The sequence below is a fragment of the Mesocricetus auratus genome, unplaced genomic scaffold, assembly GCF_017639785.1.
Source record: "Mesocricetus auratus isolate SY011 unplaced genomic scaffold, BCM_Maur_2.0 Super-Scaffold_100011, whole genome shotgun sequence".
NCBI classification, from domain to species: domain Eukaryota; kingdom Metazoa; phylum Chordata; class Mammalia; order Rodentia; family Cricetidae; genus Mesocricetus; species Mesocricetus auratus.
The window spans coordinates 11,756,758-11,778,210 of NW_024429195.1; the positions used below are offsets into that span (position 1 = coordinate 11,756,758).

Sequence of the window (21,453 nt, forward strand, 5' to 3'; positions counted from 1 at the left end):
TTTTGGGTTTGTAATGTCAAACTATTGAACTAAATTATCATGGAAGTTTTACACAATACATCTATTTTTAACAACTTAATTATGCCACTTGTATTACTTAATGTACCTTTTATCTATGTTAAAATGAATCATTGACACTTAGTATGTGATACAAACATAGTTTTTATGTCACGAGTAATTGCTATCCTGCTCAGGCAGAAAAAAAGCACTACAGAGGTGTTCTTATTGCTTATGATAAAGACACTTCTGAACTCTAAAAGAACTGTTGTTTGAAAACAGTTGAACACATAATTTGTTACACTTTTAATCATGAATCATCCAAAAGGAAGCCCCTTGAATAAGACTAATAATAGAATAGATGTTTGAGGATTTGAGTTCCAATCCTGAGTAATGAGTGTGCTTGGAAGCCAAGTTCAACTGTATGAACCCAGGGTCCTGCAAAGAAGGGCATTTCCACCTCTTGGGTTACACCAGGGAAAGATGTCATGCTGTGACAAGAAGAAAGACATGGATGAAAACAACGGTACAGCCGTACTTATTGAGAAGTGGCTGGAGACAGCGGCTATGCTGAGTTTCATGTCTGTGTTCTTTCCCTCCTCCGCCCTTCCTCTGGCACTGTTATTCTAAAAGAGAAAAGAAATAAACTGCCAGAGAAATTTTAAGTTTCTGAAACTCAGGCCAAAAAAAAAAAAAAAAGATACAGTGACTGTAATTGTGTTTTCTCTTTAGAATCAACTGTGTTCATCCCCCAGTCGGAATACTCTGTTGAAGAAGATGTGGGTGAGCTGTTCATTCCCATCAGGAGAAGTGGAGACGTCAGCCAGGAGCTGATGGTGATCTGTTACACACAGCAAGGTAACCTCGTCGCTGAGCAGAGCCAACGAGCCCGCGGTGTGCCCTTCAGCCTCTGACTGGTGGGGCCTGGAGGGGTTTCTCATAGACACTGAAGAACTGGACGCTAAGACTTTAAGAACTGTGCTTCGGTGTGGTGTGCTAGGGGCTTCTTTGTGTCGGTCTGGCAGGAGGCTGCTGCTTCTTCCCTTGGGTCCAGTTGAAGATGGCAGGGAACCAGGGCTGGGGATTTAGCTCAGTGGTAGAGCACTTGCCTAGCAAGTGCAAAGCCCTGGGTTCGGTCCTCAGCTCCGGAGAGGGGGAAATGGTAGGGAACCGAGGCCCACCCAAAACTTCCAAGTCAAAGAGAGTTGTTTAGAGGTGGGATCTGGTCTGTGTCCTGCATTCTCACACAGCCTGGGCTGTCTCAGTGTAACCTTCAAACAAAGCTCAGTGGCTTCCCTGCAATGACAAAGGCTGTCAGTTTTATCCTCAGTACAACACAAAAAGAGAAAGAAATGACCGAAATGGTGCATATCTAGGATGAGAAAATAACTCAAAGCTGGTTTGACTGGTAACAGCAGAATCTTAGTAGTCTGCCTCTGTTAATTATCGGTGTCCATGATATAAAAAACAAAACAAAACAAACAGAAAAACAAGTATGGTTGAATCAAAACCACATAACTCTTATATGTGATTGTAGAGCTTTATGAAACCCAAGACAGATTTAGACAATACATTATAGACAAATCATCAATGAATTGCAGACAGATCATTGTCAATTGGAAATGGACTAAATTTCTCTGAATTTTTCCTGAAGATGCCTTCTTAGATTATATAAGAAAGGAAATCAATGGTTTCCCTAAGCATATAATTTTAGACATAATTAGTGCTAAAATGGCCAGGATAACTAATCCAAATCAGATGTTTGCTGATTCTGAAGAGACTGGTGGATTTAGAACAGTGACAGAAAGCCATGTATATCATCTTGAAGTGTTTCAAGGCTTCCATAAGCATTAAACTCGATTCTAAAAGTGCTTCCAACTTTAATGAACAGTAAATGAACTTCTAGAAATTTAAAACGAGTTAGTGATCATTGCAAAGAAATTTCAAAGTACTGTTTTGCATGTATATAAGCATTCCCTGAAAGGTAAATTTGCATAACACAAATTTGAGATTAATGTACAAAAGTCATCAACATTCCAGAAAATTTTCTAGAAAAAAAAAAGGAAAAGGAAAAGTTACACATGCTGTTATTGTCAGGCTTTCACATTTCCACGAGTATATGTATGATCTGAAAAGCAGGACAAAAGAATGATTCATCAAAGACTCGGTCTCAGCCTTGGGACCCAGGAGCCAAAACTAGTGTGTTGACTTCTGAAAGCCTCATTTCCTCAAAGCCTAAAAGCCCATTAGATGCATGGAAGGACTAGGTAATCACAGAAAGCCCATGGCCTTGTCCTGGGCGTGTGAAACATTTGAACAGTAGGAGGCATTATCCTTCCTTGTTGTGCTCATTTGAAAGTTTGTTGGAGGGAAGGCAGGAGAAGCACTGGAAAGCCAGTGTTGGCCATGTGTGAGGTCATTCCGAAGGAGACCTGGGATACTAGAACACTCTGTAGTTGTCATTGCAGATCTGGGGAGTTGAAGTTTGCAGTCGTTAAATACTGAATATGGAAACCACACATTTGGAAAGAGTTGTTCAACACTGAAGTCTTTCGTGTTCTCTTGGCCCCTAGGGACAGCGACCAGCACTGTGCGAACATCTGTGCTGTCTTACTCTGACTACATCTCCAGGCCTGAGGACCACAGCAGCGTGGTCCGCTTTGACAAAGACGAGCGTGAGAAAATGTGCCGCGTGGTAGTAATTGATGACTCCTTATATGAGGAGGAGGAGACTTTCCAGGTCCTTCTGAGCATGCCCATGGGCGGGAGGATCGGTGACACGTTTCCAGGAGCCAAGGTGACCATACTGGCAGACAAGGATGATGGTGAGTTTTGATTTATCGTACCTGGGGTGAGTTTTATCTTGCCTGTGGTGGCAACACCAGACATGGCTTTCTATACAGAAAAAATAGAAATCAAATAATCACTTCTCTTTCCTGATACAGTGTTTCCACAGCCAGCTTCCTCTCTGGGTCCTGTTCCAGCACCTTCTTTTTCCTAGCTTTAACCCAAGCGTTTGCATCTGTTTTTCAAAGACACCCATAAAAGGGCTATCGAATGGAAACAAATAAATGGGATGTTAAGTCTCAAGACAAGAGGGTTTGATATACTAGACCACCGTTCCCCAGGGAAACCCCAGCGAAGCAACACCGCCTGAAAAAAGTTTGCGTTTTCCTGTGAGGAGAGACAGGGCAGGGATAGATTGCAAATGATCTTGTGATCCCAGCAAAGGGCGGAAGCTGACAGCACTGCCCTCCCTCCCATGGGCTGTTTTCTCTGTCCTTCCCATTTTCCTCATGGCAGATCAAAGAGGGTGAGCCTTGTTGGTGGAACGAAGCTGTGGGAGAGTCAAAAGCCCAAATAATCCTAAAACCCAGGAGACTGAAGACAATCGGCCAAGAAAGGTCTCGGATAACTAAGGTTGTCCAAGAAGGCGTGAGACAAAACGGGGCAGGTGCCCCCCCAACCCGTGCCCCCTGGAGTCCTTGTTTTCTCCCCTAACAGTCCTCTGAAATCCAGAATGAGACCTTTATGTGGTTGTTAGAAAGGTTTAAAGACAATGACCATAGAATCAGGAGTGACTTTTGACCAAAAGGCATAGAAGAAAAACTCTCTGAAGCTTAGATAACACCTTTCATTTTAGAAAATAGTCCTCTAGTGCTTCATTTAGCAAAATGTTCTGTATTTGTCCATTTAAAAGTTTTTAATTGGGGCTGGAGAGATGGCTCAGCGGTTAAGAGCACTGACTGTTCTTCCAGAGGTCCTGAGTTCAATTCCTGGCAACCACATGGTGGCTCACAACCACTCTGAATGAGATCTGGTACCCTCTGCTGGCATGCAGAAGATTGTATGCATAATAAATAAATAAAATATTATAAAAAATGTTTTTACTTATACATATGAGGGTACATCTGAGTGTGGGTCCCCAAAGAAGCCAGAGTGGTGCTCAGGTTCCCCTGGAGCTGTAGTTACGGTAGATATGAGTGGATATGAGAGCCCTTATAGGCTAAGGGCTAAACTTGGATCCTCTGCAAAATCAAGATGCACCTTAACCGCTGAGCCATCTATTCAGGCATGTTCTACATTTAAACGACATAAGGGATTTTATTTCAAACTGAATCATTCTTAGAGAGCCAGTGTTTTAAATGCCCAAAATAAGCCTAAGAGTTTGCATCAAATTCCCACGTATCACCTGGCCAGCTCTTTCCCTTGCACTGTCTGCAGTGGTTGAGATGGAGCAGGACTTAACTTAAAAACAGAAAGACTAGCTGATGTCTACTTGAATCCAGTTTTTTGTAGAAGGGGGAAAGTTCACATATGTGTCACTAAATCTTAGCAAGAACAAGGAGTGATATTCTTCCCTCTGTTCCATGGGTAAGATACAATTTTGACGTGTGAGGTAACTAACCGGCTTGTGTTTACATAGCTAGTACACATGGGGAAGTGGCATCAGGGTTCCAAATGTATGTACCTTCCATGCGCTGCTTTCTGGAAGATTCCTTCTTGTGTAGGGGCAGGAGAACTGTTGCCAGAGCCCTGCTGTGAGGGCTGTGCAGAATATTTATCTTGTGAACCTTGGCACTGAAGGGTTAAGGTTTGAGGACAAACATGGTGCCTCCCAATAGCTCTGAAGCCACAGTCAGAGCAACCTGCGAGCCTGCTTTCTCCACCTGACTTCCCCTTCCGTCCCTGCATTGCCATGCTAATTCCCAGGCCGCTTGCTTTCTTCATACGTCTTAGAAACTCCTGTAATAAAGCAAGCCCAGTTTCTAGTTGAGTGCTTTATTTTCAATCTTGAGAAACTGTTGTGAAATTCCTTTGACCTACAAGGAAGGAATTATCCCTGGCTCCTGTAAGCCAGCGGAAGAACAAGGTACCCTAAGGCTTTATTGTCTCACCCCAGGGTTCAAGTTCAGATGACAAGTTCAGAAAGAACTCAATTCAGCATAACTTAAATAATATACTTGATAACTTCATCTTACAGTTCTTTGGGGGAAGGTTTCAGAGATACTCAAACAATGATGTCCAGTAGCACGTACTTCACCAAATGGTACTCAAAGATCTGATATTTCAACATTGTGTTATGACTCTTTCATTGGATGTCATCCCTTCTTAAAATTGATGGCACTGACCTGCAGCCATTGAAACCTGCATTTAGAGCCCAACTGTCAGTTTTCATTCACTCACAGTTTATCTTTTCTCTAGAATGTTCTTGATATGTTGTCTTTATCTTCTGCCATATAGGACCTTAATCTGGTGCTGAGTGGAAACTCAAAACCCATATCTATCTATCTATCTATCTATCTATCTATCTATCTATCTATCTATCTATCTAAATATATCTATATTAAATCTATATCTATCTATCATCTATCTATCTATCATCTATCTAAATATATCTATAGTAAATCTATCTCTATCTATCTCTAACTCTATATCTATTTGTTTATAGTGTGTGTGTGTGTGTGTGTGTGTGTGTGTGTGTGTGTGTGTGTGTAGTTTGGTTTGGAGGAAAATACTTTAGCCACTGTTGTGTCCATGATTCTAACCAGAAAAGGAAGAAAAAGTGAGGAGTCACAAACAGATGTGATATTCTTTATGCACTCTGAGCCAGATTTAGAAAACATTCAGACAAGCAAACACCGAGAGTAAGATGCCGCAATAGCCATGCGTGTGCTGTGGAAATGGGCACAGCAGATTAAGTAGCTGATTTTGGTTTTTTGAGACAGGATCTCTCTGTGTAGCCCTGGCTGTCCTGGAGCTCATTCTGTAGACCAGGCTGTCCTGGAACTCAGACCTGCCTGCCTCTGCCTCCCAAGTGCTGGGATACAAGGCGTGTATCACCACTGCCTAACTAGCTGACTGTTTCTTAATGAGAAATAAGTTGCCTTGTAATTTTGTAACTCAGGGAACTCTGAATCTTCTGAAGCAAGATTGTCCCTCGGTGACATTATAAAATGACATTTTTGTGTCTACTGAGTCTAAGACAGAGATGAGGATGGTGGTGACTTCTCTTACGAGCAACTCCCTGATAATCTCTACTAGGATCAAGAATCTCTCTTTGCTAATGATGTTTAGCTATAGGGGTGTAGGATGGGAACCACAGGCTACAGAAATACATCTGTCTAAATCTGTACTGCATCACTAGGAAACATCTAAACCTGTTATTTGAAAGATCTGACACATTACAAATCGGTGATGTGTCTGAGGCTAGGAATATGCAGGCATCCTATCCATCCTCCACCAGCATCTCCAGTGTCCGGTCCTTCGGCAAGTTACAATTAAACTCTGCAGTATTGGTTCCTTACCGTCAGTCTTTGAAGTAAATGAAGGAACGCTGCCACTGAATTCATGGTCTGCCTTTGTGCGACATCACGGGGCTTCACTAAAGAGGCTGTTTTCCTTCACAACCCTGGAAAAGTTACTGTGCCAGACAGAAAGTGGGTGTTGTTAAAATGTTGTCAAATATGGAATAAGGACCGGCGCGATGGACGGAGCACAAGCCATGGAGAGAGAGCATATTGACCAAAGTTTAATATAGCGAGACCAAAAGGGGGCGAGACAGACGTGATAGAGAGAAAGACGACAGTAAGAGAGGAAGACGAGAGTAAAAGAGAGAGACGAGAGAATGAGATGAGAGTAAGAGAGGAGTAAAAGAGAGCGTAAGCGCGCAGGGGTCAGCCCTTTAAAGGGGTCCTTTGCACCTGCGTGGTTCTCACGGAACTCTGGGCTGGCCAGAGTGCTGCCTGCCAGGTAACAGGGCAGGCCAGCGTAATGCCTGAGCCTTTCAGTAGGGGCTTGTAAATGGCTATCAAATGAGCCCCTGGCAAAGGAATCTCAGTTCAGGGTGCTTCAACGGCTTATGACATTAGAATCAAAAGCAGAACGCTTTTGCAGAAGAAAATGTTTTACGATAGAAAGAAAATGCATCATGTAAACTTGTTCGCATTTGTGCAAAGCTGGGAGACCTGTTTGCCTCCTTTGCTTTTCTTCTTTTCTTAATCTTAAACACAATTATTTACATTAGTATAAGATCCAATTAAGGGACGCCAGCCAGCTGATATAAGAAAGGGCCAGATTGAATTGTGGTGATAACTTGACAAATACATTCTGCATAAAGCATGCCTGAGCTAAAACACTCTTTAAAATAAAGACACGGGTGTGGGGGGACAGGTTTGTAATTGCTTAGAATATCGCTGAGTTGTTTCCACTACTATAATCACACTGGCACCACAAGTCAGTGAAAGCCCAAGTGGATGGGCACGGCAGTTGTGACTGGATGGTTTCCTCCTTCGTGGACAAGATGCTACACCAAAATGAAATAAAATAGAAGAGAGTAAATGAGATGCCTGGCCCTTTAAGAAAGTCTAAGCACACAGTGAGTACTTGTTATGAAGCCTGTATCACTTGCTATGGACTTACAGAGGCTCTTGACACGGGCCAGAAACTACCAAGATTTAAAAGCTATCTCTTCAGGGTGGGGCTGAGTATTTAAAAGGTCAGATGAGAACAATTTGTAATGGTGTCTGAAATGGTGGAAAGGGAGAATGAAAAAGCAGGTTGTGATTAAACAGTTACTTTGTGAGTCACAGCATAGGTGTCATGTAGGGAGGGTCAAGGCCAGCTCTACTGCGTTATCCAGGTGAGGTGCGGGGGACACGTTCCTGAGTGCCGCAGCTGGTGCGGGGCAGGGACAGCTCTCCTGCCCTTATGACCCCAGGGCCAGCTCTCTCACCTGCCACAGGGTTTGAAGGGGGGTCGTTTCTCCCCCACCCACACTGCCACGTGACGGATGAGGGGTGGGGCCAGATGTCCCCCACTCGTGTTCTCAGGCGGTTCACCGAAGACACTTGGCCTATCTTGTTCTCTTTTCTGTATACGCTGTTCCCACACATACATCTGTTTACACGTATACGTACATTGTTGTCTAGACTCTTCCTATGAGGGAGAACATGTATCTTTTTTCCTCTACGAGATCGTGTGATCCAAACTGATTTTCAGTGTTGCCGCTTTTCAGAATAACTGGATGCTTTTGGAGCATCTTTTTGCAAATCGAGTTAGATTTAAACTGCTTTCCGATGAAGACTCATGTTGTATACATCTCTGTTTAATTATGATTTCGGGGCAGGAATTGCAGAATTACAGCATGCATTCATTTGTTACTAACACACGAGTGGGAGAAGATGGGACGAAGGAGCCCCTGTGATGTGGGCGAGTGGTTCACCAAAGAGGAGGAGGAGGGAGAGGAGGGGGAAGAGGAGGGGGAAGAGAAGGGAGAGATACAGGAGGAGGAGGAAGAGGAGGAGGAAGAGGAGGAGGAGGAGGAGGAGGAGGAGGAGGAGGAAAGAGAAGGGAGAGATACAGGAGGAGGAGGAGGAAGAGGAGGAGGAGGAGGAAGAGGAGGGGGAAGAGAAGGGAGAGATACAGGAGGAGGAGGAAGAGGAGAGGAGGAGGAGGAAGAGGAGGGGGAAGAGAAGGGAGAGATACAGGAGGAGGAGGAGGAGGAAGAGGAGGAGGGGGGAAGAGAAGGGAGAGACACAGGAGGAGGAGGAAGAGGAGGAGGAGGAGGAGAGTCTAGAGAAGTTGCACCATCCATGTTTGGCCATTGGAGGACCTGTGCTCCTGGATCCCCAATTCCAAGCCCTCTCTCTTTAATTCTGTACCTCACTCAAGAAGTCAACAGGCCACCTGTAAAGGGGGAAGTTCCCAAGGACACTGGCTAAAATAAGGGACATATGTCAGGGTCAGAGAGTGCGGGAGTGAGGTCTGTATCAGCTGGGGTACCTTTGATTCAGCCCCCAAAAGACCTGGCTGATTGGGGGCTAACCTTTCTGGATGTATAGGGACAATTCACTGCTCACTGCAAGAGAAGCACAAAGAACTTTCCCCCCACTGTACACAAGAACCCTTGGCAAGCAGCCACTTGGATCCCTTTTGCAAGCTGCCTGAAAACATTATACCAGGATTACCAGAAAAGGAAAAGACTCCAGAGCTTTTTATGAGAAGGGCTAAGTATTTTGTATAATTTACATGGAACAGTGACCTTGCTGCCCACAAAGAAAGCAAGCCCAGGGAACTAAGCATGGACACAGAACCGACTCACCCAGAGTGAGCTCTCGGGCTCATAGAGCCTGTGTGTGCGGGCGTGGACTGGAGAGGTTCGGGGCAGAACTGTTGCATAAAAACTGTCTACAGTATTAAGCTAACTCCTGTCTTCATTTTCCAAGGTTTTAAGTGAAGGGTGTGGTTCAGTAGTAGAGCAGTTGCCTAATATATGAGAGACCCTGGATTTGATCCCTGCACCACTTGAGTTTTCCAATGTTGCATATATAACACACAACAGTGCTAATACAAGCACCTTCCTAGGTCCTTGAACTTCTCTACTTAACACACATACATTTTGTGCATACACAGCATGCCTCTGTTGTATCATTCAAGTGTGCCTAGGTCATCACTCACCTAAGGGGAACAGCCACTGAGCTTCGAGCCCACATGACTGATGCATGCATGGCATTAACCTGGGCAACCCACTTAATATCCTACATGTGTGTTTATTGAACAAACACAGTTGCCCTCTGATTGTACTGTAAGATTCAAGGGATGCTGGGTGCCCTAGCGGTGAACTTGCCAAGTGAAGCTGGCTTTTGTATGTCTCCAGCCTCTGAATATCCTAGAATAACTGAAATATTGTAGATGTCCAAATAAGTCACCCATGAGCCATCCTGGCTCCCTCTCTGCCAACTGTAACCCTGCCAGGGTCCTCAGGAGATCCTGCTAGTGCCATCTTCAAGACAAGGACTGGTACTGCCTTTGGCACTCCACTTGAGAAACCAGCCTGCAGACGCTGTTGTCTCTCCAGTGCTGGGCTCCGCTTTCTGTCAGATTCTTTTGGACACATAATGTCTTGTGTTTGTTTTGTGTTTTTTGTAGTAACACTGTCTACCTGATACCCATCTCTTCCACACACAAGAGCGGTTTCTGGCCACACTGATTCTGCAGATGTCGAAAGTGTAAACATCCATGCTTATTATCCCTAAAGCCCTGGAAACAGATCACTGAGCGTTTATCCTTATGATCTCAGACAGCGATGAGTTCTATTTAAGTGCAAAAAGAAAAAAGAAAAACATAAATCCCAGTAGCCACTTTTCAAACACCAGACTTTAAAATTTGTAAACTTGGAACTATTGAGGGAAAGTTTTTATTTTCTCTTGTAAAAGTATCTTCATTATTTATGTGTACATGTGTGAATGTCTGTATATGTGCATAAACCATCCCATGGAGCTGGAGTTACAACAGTTGTAAGCTGCTTTACATTAAACTCAGGTCCTATGCAAGAATAGTACACGTTCTTAACCACTGAGCCATCTCTCCAGCCCTAAGTTTTATCTTCTAATAATGTTTTATTTTTTATTTTTAATATGTGCTTGTGTTTTGCCTACATGTGTGTCTGTGTACCATATATCCAGTGCCCAAACAGGCCAGAAGAGGGCATCAGATCCCCTGAAACTGTAATTACAGATGTCTATAAAACACCGTGTGAGTTTGTGGAAATTTGATAATAAACAGCAATTGGAGGCTGGACAGATGTCACAGTGGTTAAAAGCTCATGCTGTTCTTGCGGAGACTCACACAGGGCAAGTCACAAATACCTGTAAGCCCAGCTCCAGGGAATCTGGAACTCATTCTGTAAGCCAGCCTGGCCTCAAGCTCACAGAGATCCGCCTGCCTCTGCCTCCCGAGTTCTGGGATTAAAGGCGCGCTCTCCCCCCCCCCCCGGCCCCCGCTAGCGTGGGTGTGGGTGTGTGGATGTGTGTGTGTGTGTGTGTGTGTGTGTGTGTGTGTGCAATGGCCTCAGAAGCCAGAAAAGGGGCTTGGATACCCTGAGACAGAGAGTTATAGTTGTGAACTGCCATGAGGGTGTTATGACTGAACCTGGGTCCTTGTGAACTGCCATGAGGGTGTTATGACTGAACCTGGGTCCTTGACAGGGGCAGCCATCATCTTAACTGATGGACATCCTCCAGCCCCAGTCATTGGTCTTTAAACAATACAATGCCTCAACTACTAACCAAACACTTACGTGGACTCAGCACTATAAAAATCTGCAAATGATTTCGAGTGTATGGAAAGATAGCGGATTTATGCCAATGCTACTCACTGTGTGAGGCATTTGACCAACTGTGGACTTCGGTATTGCAGGTGAGAAACACCATGCTTTGTCCAAAAGAGAGGGGAATTTATTCAGAGACTAATATGAGTGACTGTTTTGGGAATTAGGACGTGGCTCCTTGTCTATGGATATGACCTCTTATAAGGAGAAGGAAGAGGGGCGTCGCTTGCCATCTTGGTGGGGGTCAGAGTCTATGGATGTGACCTCTTATAAGGAGAGGGAAGGGGGGTGTCGCTCGCCATCTTGGTGGGGGTCAGAGATCAGACTGCTGGTTCCATTCACCCCTAGTCAGAAAGAAAAACCACAGAGGCTATGTGTCGTGTTGTACATCTGTGAGTGTTGGTGTTTTGATCCAGGGTTTCTCTGTAGCTTTAGAGCCTGTCCTGGAACTCACTCTATAGACCAGACTGTCCTCGAACTCACAAAGGTGTGCCTATCTCCACCTCCCAAGTGCCGGGATTAAAGGTGTGTACCACCACTGCCTGGCTCTGTGAATGTTTTCTAAAAGTCTTTGATGCCCATTTGAACGGGCTCTCGTGGATTCACCTACAAATGGCCATGGCCAGGAAGCACAGATCCAGATCTCCCTGATTGACAGGTTCTATCATCAGTTAGGTTACCTGAGCTTTTTTATTAGTCACAGAATGAAAGGAAATTGTAGGTTAGTACTTACCAAAACATCCATCAGCAAGGGCATCAGGTAGACCAGTGAGAACCCAGCAGGGAAGTCTCTTGTCTTAGTCTTAGCTTTGGGGAGGTGGAAGTTAACGTCTACTAAGTCAATATGTTCCAAAGGTTTGTCTAATAATCAAAGGGATATTAGGTCAGAGACAAAGGTTGGCGATAACTGAAAATTAAGAAGGCTAACGATACACCAAGATGATTTTAGCTTTCCATCTGTAACACACCAGCTCTCAGCAATCATGAAGTCCTACTCGGCCAATCTGCCTGCAGAATTTTCAACATAAGCATGGCTTTTCCAGGAAACTTCACTGCAGAGTGCCTACCAGGTACCCTGCAGTGACCCACAGGTGCCAAGTGATAACTGAACACCCATGCCTACTGTTTTCTTAGATGTTTGCTAAATACTTGCATTATTCAAGACATTGTGCCAAGATGACAGAGACTAGGACTTTGCCCTGCCTCACCTTAAATGTTTCCTGGGCCCCTGATAAGTGATGGGCAGGCTCCAAGGTGCTGAAAAACACATTTGAACTAGGAGTTCGAAAGATCCATGCACTACTGCAAATGATAAGGGCAGCCTAACATCGGGACCTTTCCGGAGGTCATGAAACTTGGTCTTGACCTGCAGGAAGAGCCTCCCCACCCCTTCCTCCAGACAGAAAAAGACTTCAGTGGAGTCAATCAGACTGGCAGCTGGTAAATGAATGGGCATTGTCATGTGGTCCCTTGGGCTGTGACCATCTCTCTCTTGTGAAGACAATTGCTCTATTGGGGATAACACTGTCTTAGCAGGCCAGCAGTTCCTGAATACAACTCTTGAAAAGAAATAAAATGCTTGGTAGCTTTTTAATGAAATCACAGGCCTGGGGTGGGGTGAGGGCTTCCTCCATATAGGGCTGAAAAAGATCTCATGAAATCACAGGCCTTGGGGGAGCCCCCTTCCACCCACAGGGCTGAAATGGATCTCAGCTTCCATCTCCCCAAGGGTGCCTCACAAACATTTGGTTTCATTGTCCCCGGAAATGTGCTACGAAGTGAAGGTGTTGGGTCAGAGTGCCAACAAGGATATCATTCTGGGTTTCTTTTCATTTCTGTAAGAGTCATCCTCATTCTGAAGGGTGATTTTCAGGATCGTTTGCTGTCAGGAAACATTGAAAAGCAAGTAAGCAAACACGGAAAGCCACCGAGTTCCCCAGTGCTGTGAGATGATCCTGGAGATGAGAGCTAATGTGGAAAGAAATGACACTGTTTACTCTGTACCTGTGTGTGTGTGGGGGGGGGGCCTCCATCTTGTCAGGGGAGGCTGCTAACCATCATGGTCTCAAAGACGTAATGCCACTTTTCCAGGGATCACTGTGCGCCTGACCGACGTCACACGTGTTCTTCCTGAACTTGAACTCACACACATTTGCAAGTTATTTTCAGTGTTTGGTAAATTTACCTGATTATGTGCCCTGGATCTGACTCAACAGTCAGCCATTAGCAGAGAGCCCTTGATTAATTCTCTGGGGACAGGTAATTAGTACCTCGATCAAAACATTTTCTCCCTTGGCTTTTCTAGAAAAGAAACTTGAAAACTCTTGTGTTATAATTACGGGAGACCTAGGAATTCAAATGTGAATGAAAACCACAGTTTTTTTTTCTTTTCTTGTTCTTGTTAAAGAGTGAAGGGAGAGCCAGCTGCACAGCATCACACAGTTCCAGGACACGAGCCTTTGAGGCCGTGAGCAGGCAAAGCAGGGAAAGCCTCAGGAGTCTTAGCGGCTAAGCCTTGCCCTTGCCTGGTTTCCCTCCTGCATTTTTTTATTATAAAAATTTATTTTATTTCCCGTGTATGGGTCTTTTGCCTCCGTGTACATCTGAGAACCATTGTGTGCCTGGTGCCTGCAGAGGGCAGAAGAGGGTGTCAGATCCCCCGGAACTGGAGTTCCAGTTTGTTGAGTTCCGCTATGTTGGTGCTGGGAATTGAACATGGATCCTCTGGAAGAGCAATAAGTGCTCTTAACTGCTGAGCCTTCTCTCCAGTCCCTCCCTCCTGTGTTCCTTTTTTTTAAGTTTATTTATTTTTATGTGCGTTGGTGTTTTGTCTGCATGAATGTCTCTATGAGGATGTCAGGTTCTCTAGAACTGAAATTACAGACAGTTGTGAGCTGCCATGTGGGTGCTGGGAATTGAACCCAGGTCCTTTGGAAGAGCAACCAGTGCTCTTAACCTCTGAGCCATCTCTCCAGCCCTCCCTCCCGTGCTCTTTATCATAGTAAAAGCTCCTACAATGCTAGCTCCTTCCTCTCACCGTCCACCCCACATCTTTATTCATTTTATGACTCTGTGGTTTTTTCTTGTATCATCTGTCTTCAGCCAAGCAGCTCACACAACACCTAAGCTAGCTTCAAGTGTCTCCTAGATGCCCATGCTTGCTGTCTGTGGTCTGTGCATCCACCCCCATATCCCTGATCACACATCTCACCAGGCTCCTGCCCTTCCGAACACTGAGCACACCTTTTTACCAAACATCTTCCAGGACAAGGTTCCAGGCACAGGGGACTGCGTGGCCTGGCTATTGCCACCTCTTTTCTTTTCTTTTTTTTTGGGGGGGTCAGGGTTTGAGACAAGGTTTCTCTGTATTATTTTGGAGGCTGCCCTGGAACTGGCTCTGTAGACCAGGGTGGTCTCAAACTCACAGAGACCCGCCTGCCTCTGCCTCCTGAGTGCTGGGATTAAAGGCGTGCGCCACCAACGCCTGGCGCCACCTATTTTCTTTGTTCACTTTGTCTCTTTTTCCCAAGGGTTATACCACACCGTGCCAAATGGTGCCATCCCTGAGCATGCAAGGCCTCGGACTCATCCACACTGCGTCTGCCCATCCCCCTCCCGCTCCACCACGCCCCTCGCTCGGCCTTCTCCCCGCTGACTCACATTAGTGCCCCCGAACCTCTCTTCCGTAGCAGCATGGCACAGGCATCTTGCCTCCCCATGAACAAAAGACACGGGGATGACACTGGGTTTGTCTGAGCACCGGTAGCCTGGTCACGGTGGCTTTTAGGGCTCGGGGCTTTCCCATCCGTCACTCTCCTTGCCAGGATGTCCCTCGGGTCATAAACTGAGCGCTACTGTCTTCAGTCTGGAAGGCTTTATTGCTTTATTATTATTATTTTGTTATTTTCTGTAGGTTATGTTGATTAATAAAGAAAATAGACATAAATCAAATACGTTAAATGATCAGTTGAAGTATTAGCTTTCGAGGCAGGTGGGTTTGAGTGTATGTTGTCTGCTGGGAGATATAAAAGCTATAATACCTACATTTTTATCATATTGATATATATGGCTTCTTCATGTTACCAAGTTATGAGACAAGAGTGGTTTTCCAACTCCCACTTGAGAGATTTTTCTTCCTGTTTACCTTCTAATGACAATAACGAAAGTAAACATGAATGGGTTGCATAAGTATAGATAAAAAAAGTGGCTTCAACTAGAACATACACAAAAAAAATCTCCGATCCCCAGAGAGGGCAAAAGAGGGCGATGGACTAATAAATCATGTGATCTGACATCACCTGGTCCAGTTAGATTGTCCTTGTCCTGCAGAGCAGAAATCCAAGAGCCAGAGAAGTGATTCCCCCAGGACTGGGCTTTGCACGGTGACCCAGGAGGTCCTGTGCTCAGAGCTAGGAGCGGTGAGGCTCTTACTGTTGATACCCTGCCTAGAAAGCCACTATCAGAGCTGCTGGCCACGCTGAACGGCACTGGCCAGGGTTCTGACGAGAGACTTTGAGCCTGGAACAGAACAGAGTGACTTGGGCCGTTTCTTCTGCACCTCCTCTGGCTGCCAGCAGATATGTCTCAAGTGTCACTTCTTAACCAGTCTGTGGTCAGCATGGTTTATTTTCCCAGTGTAAAACACACACACTCTTGTCCCGGAGACCTCACACAGATTGTGTTTAACACTTTATTAGTCATAGTCTTTCTTCCTTCAGCTGTTGAGATTCCCAAATAAATCAGCCTCCTGCCAGAGTCTTTATTGATTCGAAATCTTATAAATTTATCATTAGTTAGCAGGCATAAAAGTGTTCATATTAACTTCTGCTCCGTGATTTCTGAAGTAGGTACAGTAGCTTTAAGCTCCATCTCACCTCTGTCCCTGTTTTTCCCCTTTGTTTTTTGAGTGAGAATTGCATTTCCAAAACTTAATACAAACACACACATAATGTTTTCTTATTTTCCCTTGCAAAGGAAGTTTTCTTCTTTTCCTTCATGCAGTCATTTCTCATAATACATCTCTAAAGAGACTATTCTGAAAATCTGAACATCTAAGTATGTTTATTGCTCCATACGTTTGAACATTTTCAAAGAAATTGGCACTTGATGGAAAATAATTCCTATTTTACTATATTAGTATGTCGTGTTTGAATCCTGCTTGTTCTATAAACTATGTACCAAGCTATTTAGCCCCTCCAAGGCTCAACTTGATTTTGTCAACAGTAGGTAAAAATAATTACCTTGGAAGACTGTTAGATCTTTTAAAGCACCAGAAACAACTTAACTAAGGGACTAGAGATTTTGATGCGACCTGAAGGGATAGCTGCTCAGATACAGCTGTGCATAGCCTATCGTCGCTATGGCAGGAAGCTGGTATTGACTGACAGGTGTGTTTCCTCCCACACAAGATAAACTTGCGGTCAAAGCTATTCCATTTCAGCGGATAGTTGGAAGACTCAGCTTATGATCCCAATTTTTGTTTTCCTTTTCTCTTCCCTCCTTCCCTCCTTCCCTCCTTCCCTCCTTCCCTCCTTCCTTCTTTTCTTTAAGACACTTTCTTACATGGATAGCCCTTACTGGTTTAGAACTTGCTATGTCAATCAGGCTGGCCCTAGACTTGCTTAGATCCACCTGCTTCTGCCTACCCATTGCTGAATTAAGGCTTGTGCCATCGTGCCTAGAAAAAAAAACCTGTTATCTTTATTTTTTAGTATATGTGAATGTACCTGGGCATAAGCATATGAACCACATGCCTGAAGAGGTTGAAAAAAGATGTGTTGGATCCCCTGAGGTTGTGAGCCACACTGAGACTATAGGCTGTTGAGACCTTCCCAGTGTACATGCTAGGAATGGATCCTGGGTCCTCTGTCAGGAAGTGCTCTTAACCTCTGAGCCATCTTTTCTAACCTGCTCCATTAGTCATTTCTTTTACTTTTGGAAATAGACTCATTCTATGTAGTCCTGGCTGTCCTAAAACTTGCTATGTAGACCAGGCTGACCTCAAAAGTGCAGAAGTACACCTGCCTCTGACTCCCATCGTACCCAGCAAAGGGAAGCTGTCCACACAGGCTTTGACGGAGGTGCTGAGAACGGAACTCTTAACGTTTTGGTAGTGAGCCTTAGCCTTTAACGGCTGGGCTATCTCTCCAGCCCTCCTTTGAGTTTTTACTAAACACATCATGTCAGTGCAGTCTGGAAGTTGGAAGATGCACAGGCTTGGAAGAGGCTAATCTTACTCACATTAAAAACTTGGTTGATTTCCACCTGTGATTGCCTTTTGATGTTTGCTTCTCTGCGACCTTTGCCTTGTAAAATAGATGTAATGTTGACGAAAGGCTTTTTAACTGATCTTCCCAAAGAATTATACTCATGACTATATATCGAGTTACATTAGCTCTTCAAAACTCTCAGTAATATTCCCTCTGTACTCTTAACCATTCAGAATAATTGTTCATTTACATATGCCCTCCAGGGCACCCATGGGTGCGAGCAGACCACGTTAGTAGGCAGCTAGTCTTCCTCCGGTAGTTTTAAAGAAATACATGAAATAAGAGTCTTGGGAAAGCTAGCAAAGGAAAGGAAGAGAGTGAGGTCTGGAGAAGTCGGTGGGCCTTGGCTCAGTGACCATGGGAACGCTCCCATGGTCAGAATGCTGCCCAGCTACCATCCTTGCTGACCTATGCCACTGATAGGCACTTGCTAATGAGTAGGCCTCCAGCTCCCAGGCTAGCCTCTTCCAGGAGTTTACCGTGCTCTTGCTATTCCCCTTTTTGCAATCTGAGGTTCGGATCCTGTCCTTTTCAAGGTCACAAGCTTCTGTTTCCACCTCTACACCTTCCCATGCCACACCCACACCCTCCCCTCTCTTTCCCCGAGACAAGTCTGTCCGTTTTCTGGTGTTCAACCCAGCTCAGTCTGCAAGGCAGCTAGCTCCCTGGCTCACTACTGAGCAAGAGGCCACCCCCTCAGAACCTCTGCACTGTAGGATCTGTCACCTGGTTCAGTGCTGTGTTCCTTTACCCTGACCCTGATCTTATGGGCGTGATTCACCTGTGACCCTTTGAGACGCTGGGTTATCGGTGGGTTTTGACTCAGGAGGGATACCAGGAGTAAGCCCCGCAGTGCAGATCTGTGATCATCTTTGTGCAATGCTGATGGAATAAGGGTTTAGTAGCTCCTAAATTTCCTCCCATTTGCTCGAATTTGCAGCTAGTGAGCCATTAACAGGTTTTCCACCCTTTCCTTTGTTTGTAGATTGAAAAATACTATGGGATAAAAAGCTAATTTATTAATTAAACATTGGGTCATCAGGATGGCTTAGCCAGTAAACGTGCTTGTTATGGAAGCCTAATAATATTACAAGTTTGATCCTGAGCCAACAGTGGATAGAGAGAACTGACCCCTAAAAGATGTTCTCGGGTCTCTAAATGCACACCATGGTAAATATGCCCCCCCAACACACCAAACAGACACACATATCCCCCCACATACATACACAACATATATCCATGCGCACATTTACACATATCACTCACACACACACACACACACACACACACACACACAGAGTCCATTCATAAAGTCTTAATCCATGCAAATGCATACTGAAAACTTTGCATGATTGTAACACTGAAATTTCATTTAAAATGTATGTTGACCTTCAGAAAGATCAAATCCATTTTGTGTAAAACTACATTGGCAGTAGACTGGTAGCATTATCTTTCTGGAGAAAGGCTCACTGCTCCTAATGCTTAACTAACACCTGTGGAAGATTCCAATGTTATCAGCATCCTAAGTATGCACTCATTTCTCTGGATTCTTTCTGAGGAAGCTGTTGTTGCTGGGAAAAAGAAATGTCAGAACGTGCCTTTAAAATGAAGTAGACCTTTAAACTTCCCTTTGAACTTCAGTTTTTCAGCAAGAACTTTGAAAGGGCTAGATAGGAGGTCTTTTTTAGGGTGGATATTTATGTATTTATGGTATTTCTGGAAAGAAAAGTGATTTAGGATAGCATTTATACTTGCAGATCAGAAGGGCCTACACAGTCGCTCTCTGGCACAACCACTTACTCCCCTGGTAGCACACAGCCACTGCCTGGCACCAATGCTCTTGCGCTTCCCAGCACAGAGGCACACACATTTATTCAGTTCCTGTGGGCAACAAATGATCTTTGTGTCATTGCTAACTCATTCAACAGCTACTTATTGAGCACCCATTGCCGGACACGGATAGAGCTAAGTGCCAAGAAAGTATGCATGAATAAAGGAAGCTTAGTTCCACCCCTACATGCTGAGACAAGAGGGAGGGCAGAGTGGTCCCCAGAGAAGCATCCTCCTAAGGGAAGACCGGATGAGACAGCCAGAGGCTGGGAGCAGTGCATACAAGACATCCCAGATGTTGTTACTGAGCAGAAGTGACCAACACGCGGTATAAAAGGTAGGGGGAGTCCCTAAGTTTCAATACCTTGTAGTCCATAGTGAGGAGTCCAGGGACAACCCTAAGGACAGTGAGATACACAGAAACTTTCCAGCAAGACAGTAAGTGTGGTGTCAGTGGCTTTGGGGGTGTCTGCTTCACTCAAGAGCCTCCTTAGATAGTTCATGGGAAAGTTCAAGCGTCAGGCCATGCTAACTGGATTTAGTGATGAACTGGAGAGAAGTTATGGTTTGAATGCAGCCTGCCCCACCCCAGGCTTGTGTGTTTGAACACTCAATCCCCATCTCTTGGCATCGTTTTGGAAGGTCTAGAGCCTTTAGGAGGTGGAGGCTCACTGGAGGAATTGTCTCTAGGGGTGGGCCTTGAGATTTGATAGACGGGTCCCACTCCCTGTCCATTCTCTGATGATGAAGCGGAGGCCATACGTCTAGCCACCCCATGGCTCTGCACCCACCTTCCCTGCCGTGATACACCCCCTCAAAATGCAAGCCAAGTTAAACCCATCTTTCCTAAAGATGGGTCTGTGAGTTGCTTAGTGAGTATTTTATCACAACGAAGAAAAACAAACAGAAGATGCAGGAGTAGAAGTAACCCTCTCCACCCTGAGGGAAAAAATGATGTTGGCATGCCTACGGGAAGTGGCTGTGTGTACTTACCGTCAGGATCTGTGCTGGTTAGCTTTTCGTCAAATTTGCACGAACCTGGGCAGACCTTGCAAGAAAGAATCTCAGTTGAGAAACTGCCTCCATCAAACTGACCCATGTCTCTGTTTGTGGGAACCTCTGTTTGCTGGTTGATGTGGGAGGGTCCCGCAGCCCCATCTCTGGACAGATAGGTCTGGGATACATAAGGAAGGTAGCAGAGCAAAAGCCGGGGGAAGCAAGCCAGAAAGCAGTCTTCCTCTGTCTACGGTTCCTGCCTCTTCTCCCACCCGAGTTCTCGCCCTGGCTTTCCTCTGAGCCCAACTACAGTCAGGACCTGTAAGCCAAATAATCCTTTTCCTCCCCGTGTCACTTTTGGTCATGGTGTTTATTTACTACAGCAATAGAATGCAAACCAGGGCAGCGTCGAAACCTCCAACAAGCTTTCTAGGTTAGAGTCAATTCCCTTGTATTATTTCCAGCACTAAACCCAAAGACAACATTGATGCTTTGCCCAAAGACAGCCTACAGACTCTTATCCCATTCAGTCTTAAACAAACACGCCAGTTAGCTCTACAGAGCTTGTTTGAGTGACGGCCCTTGTGTGCACATGAGTCAGTAAGATTTGGCTCCAGATAGCAATTACTGCTGGCATCTCCTTCTTTCATCTCAGGAGACCCAATGAAATCGTAAACACCAATCCAGACACCTAATAAATAAATAAGTGATAAAAAGTTCACCTTCTCCCCCCTGGGAGCAGAACTTGAAGTATTTATCTTCGTCTTTGCTGCAGGTGTGTGAGCTGTGTGGCCTTGCCAAGCCTTTCTCTTCACATTAACAGAAGTGAAATGACAGTTTGTACAACCTTGCCAGTCTGACTCCTGCTTAGTGAGCCAAAGTCTCTTAGCATGGGTGCCTGCGCCTCTGCCATGGAGTTTAAAGGGCACCTCACAGAATGAAGACAGATCCTGGCTTCCTTTGGGAATTCTAGACATCCTCGCTGTACCATCCAAAACCTCACTTGTGATGAGGCTTGCCCATGCTTTAGATGTGACTTCTTCTCTGTCCTGTGCAGAGAGACTAAACGTTTTCTCTGAACTGTTGTCTGAGGGGGATGAAGGGCTGAGGAATGTTTGCAGTATTACCTGGGCGGGCACTGCAGGGAGCATGGCTTTATTTTGTCATCCTTCTTCCAGTTACCAGAAACAGTTACTGACTGCACATGAAGTCTGTGAACGTCACTGTGGTTCAAGGTGCAGTGTATACTTA

The 21,453-nt window shown here is 45.0% G+C and overlaps 1 protein-coding gene across 1 annotated transcript in view; it reads left to right on the top strand.

The window, feature by feature from the left end:
• The window catches only part of Frem2 (FRAS1 related extracellular matrix 2), a 131,591-nt gene that overhangs the window by 71,704 nt on the left and 38,434 nt on the right, over positions 1-21,453 (top strand). The window contains exons 5-6 of the mRNA XM_040754431.1: positions 730-855; positions 2,571-2,822. Of these exons, the coding sequence (XP_040610365.1) occupies positions 730-855; positions 2,571-2,822 (378 nt within the window). The remainder of the gene's footprint in view (positions 1-729; positions 856-2,570; positions 2,823-21,453) is intronic.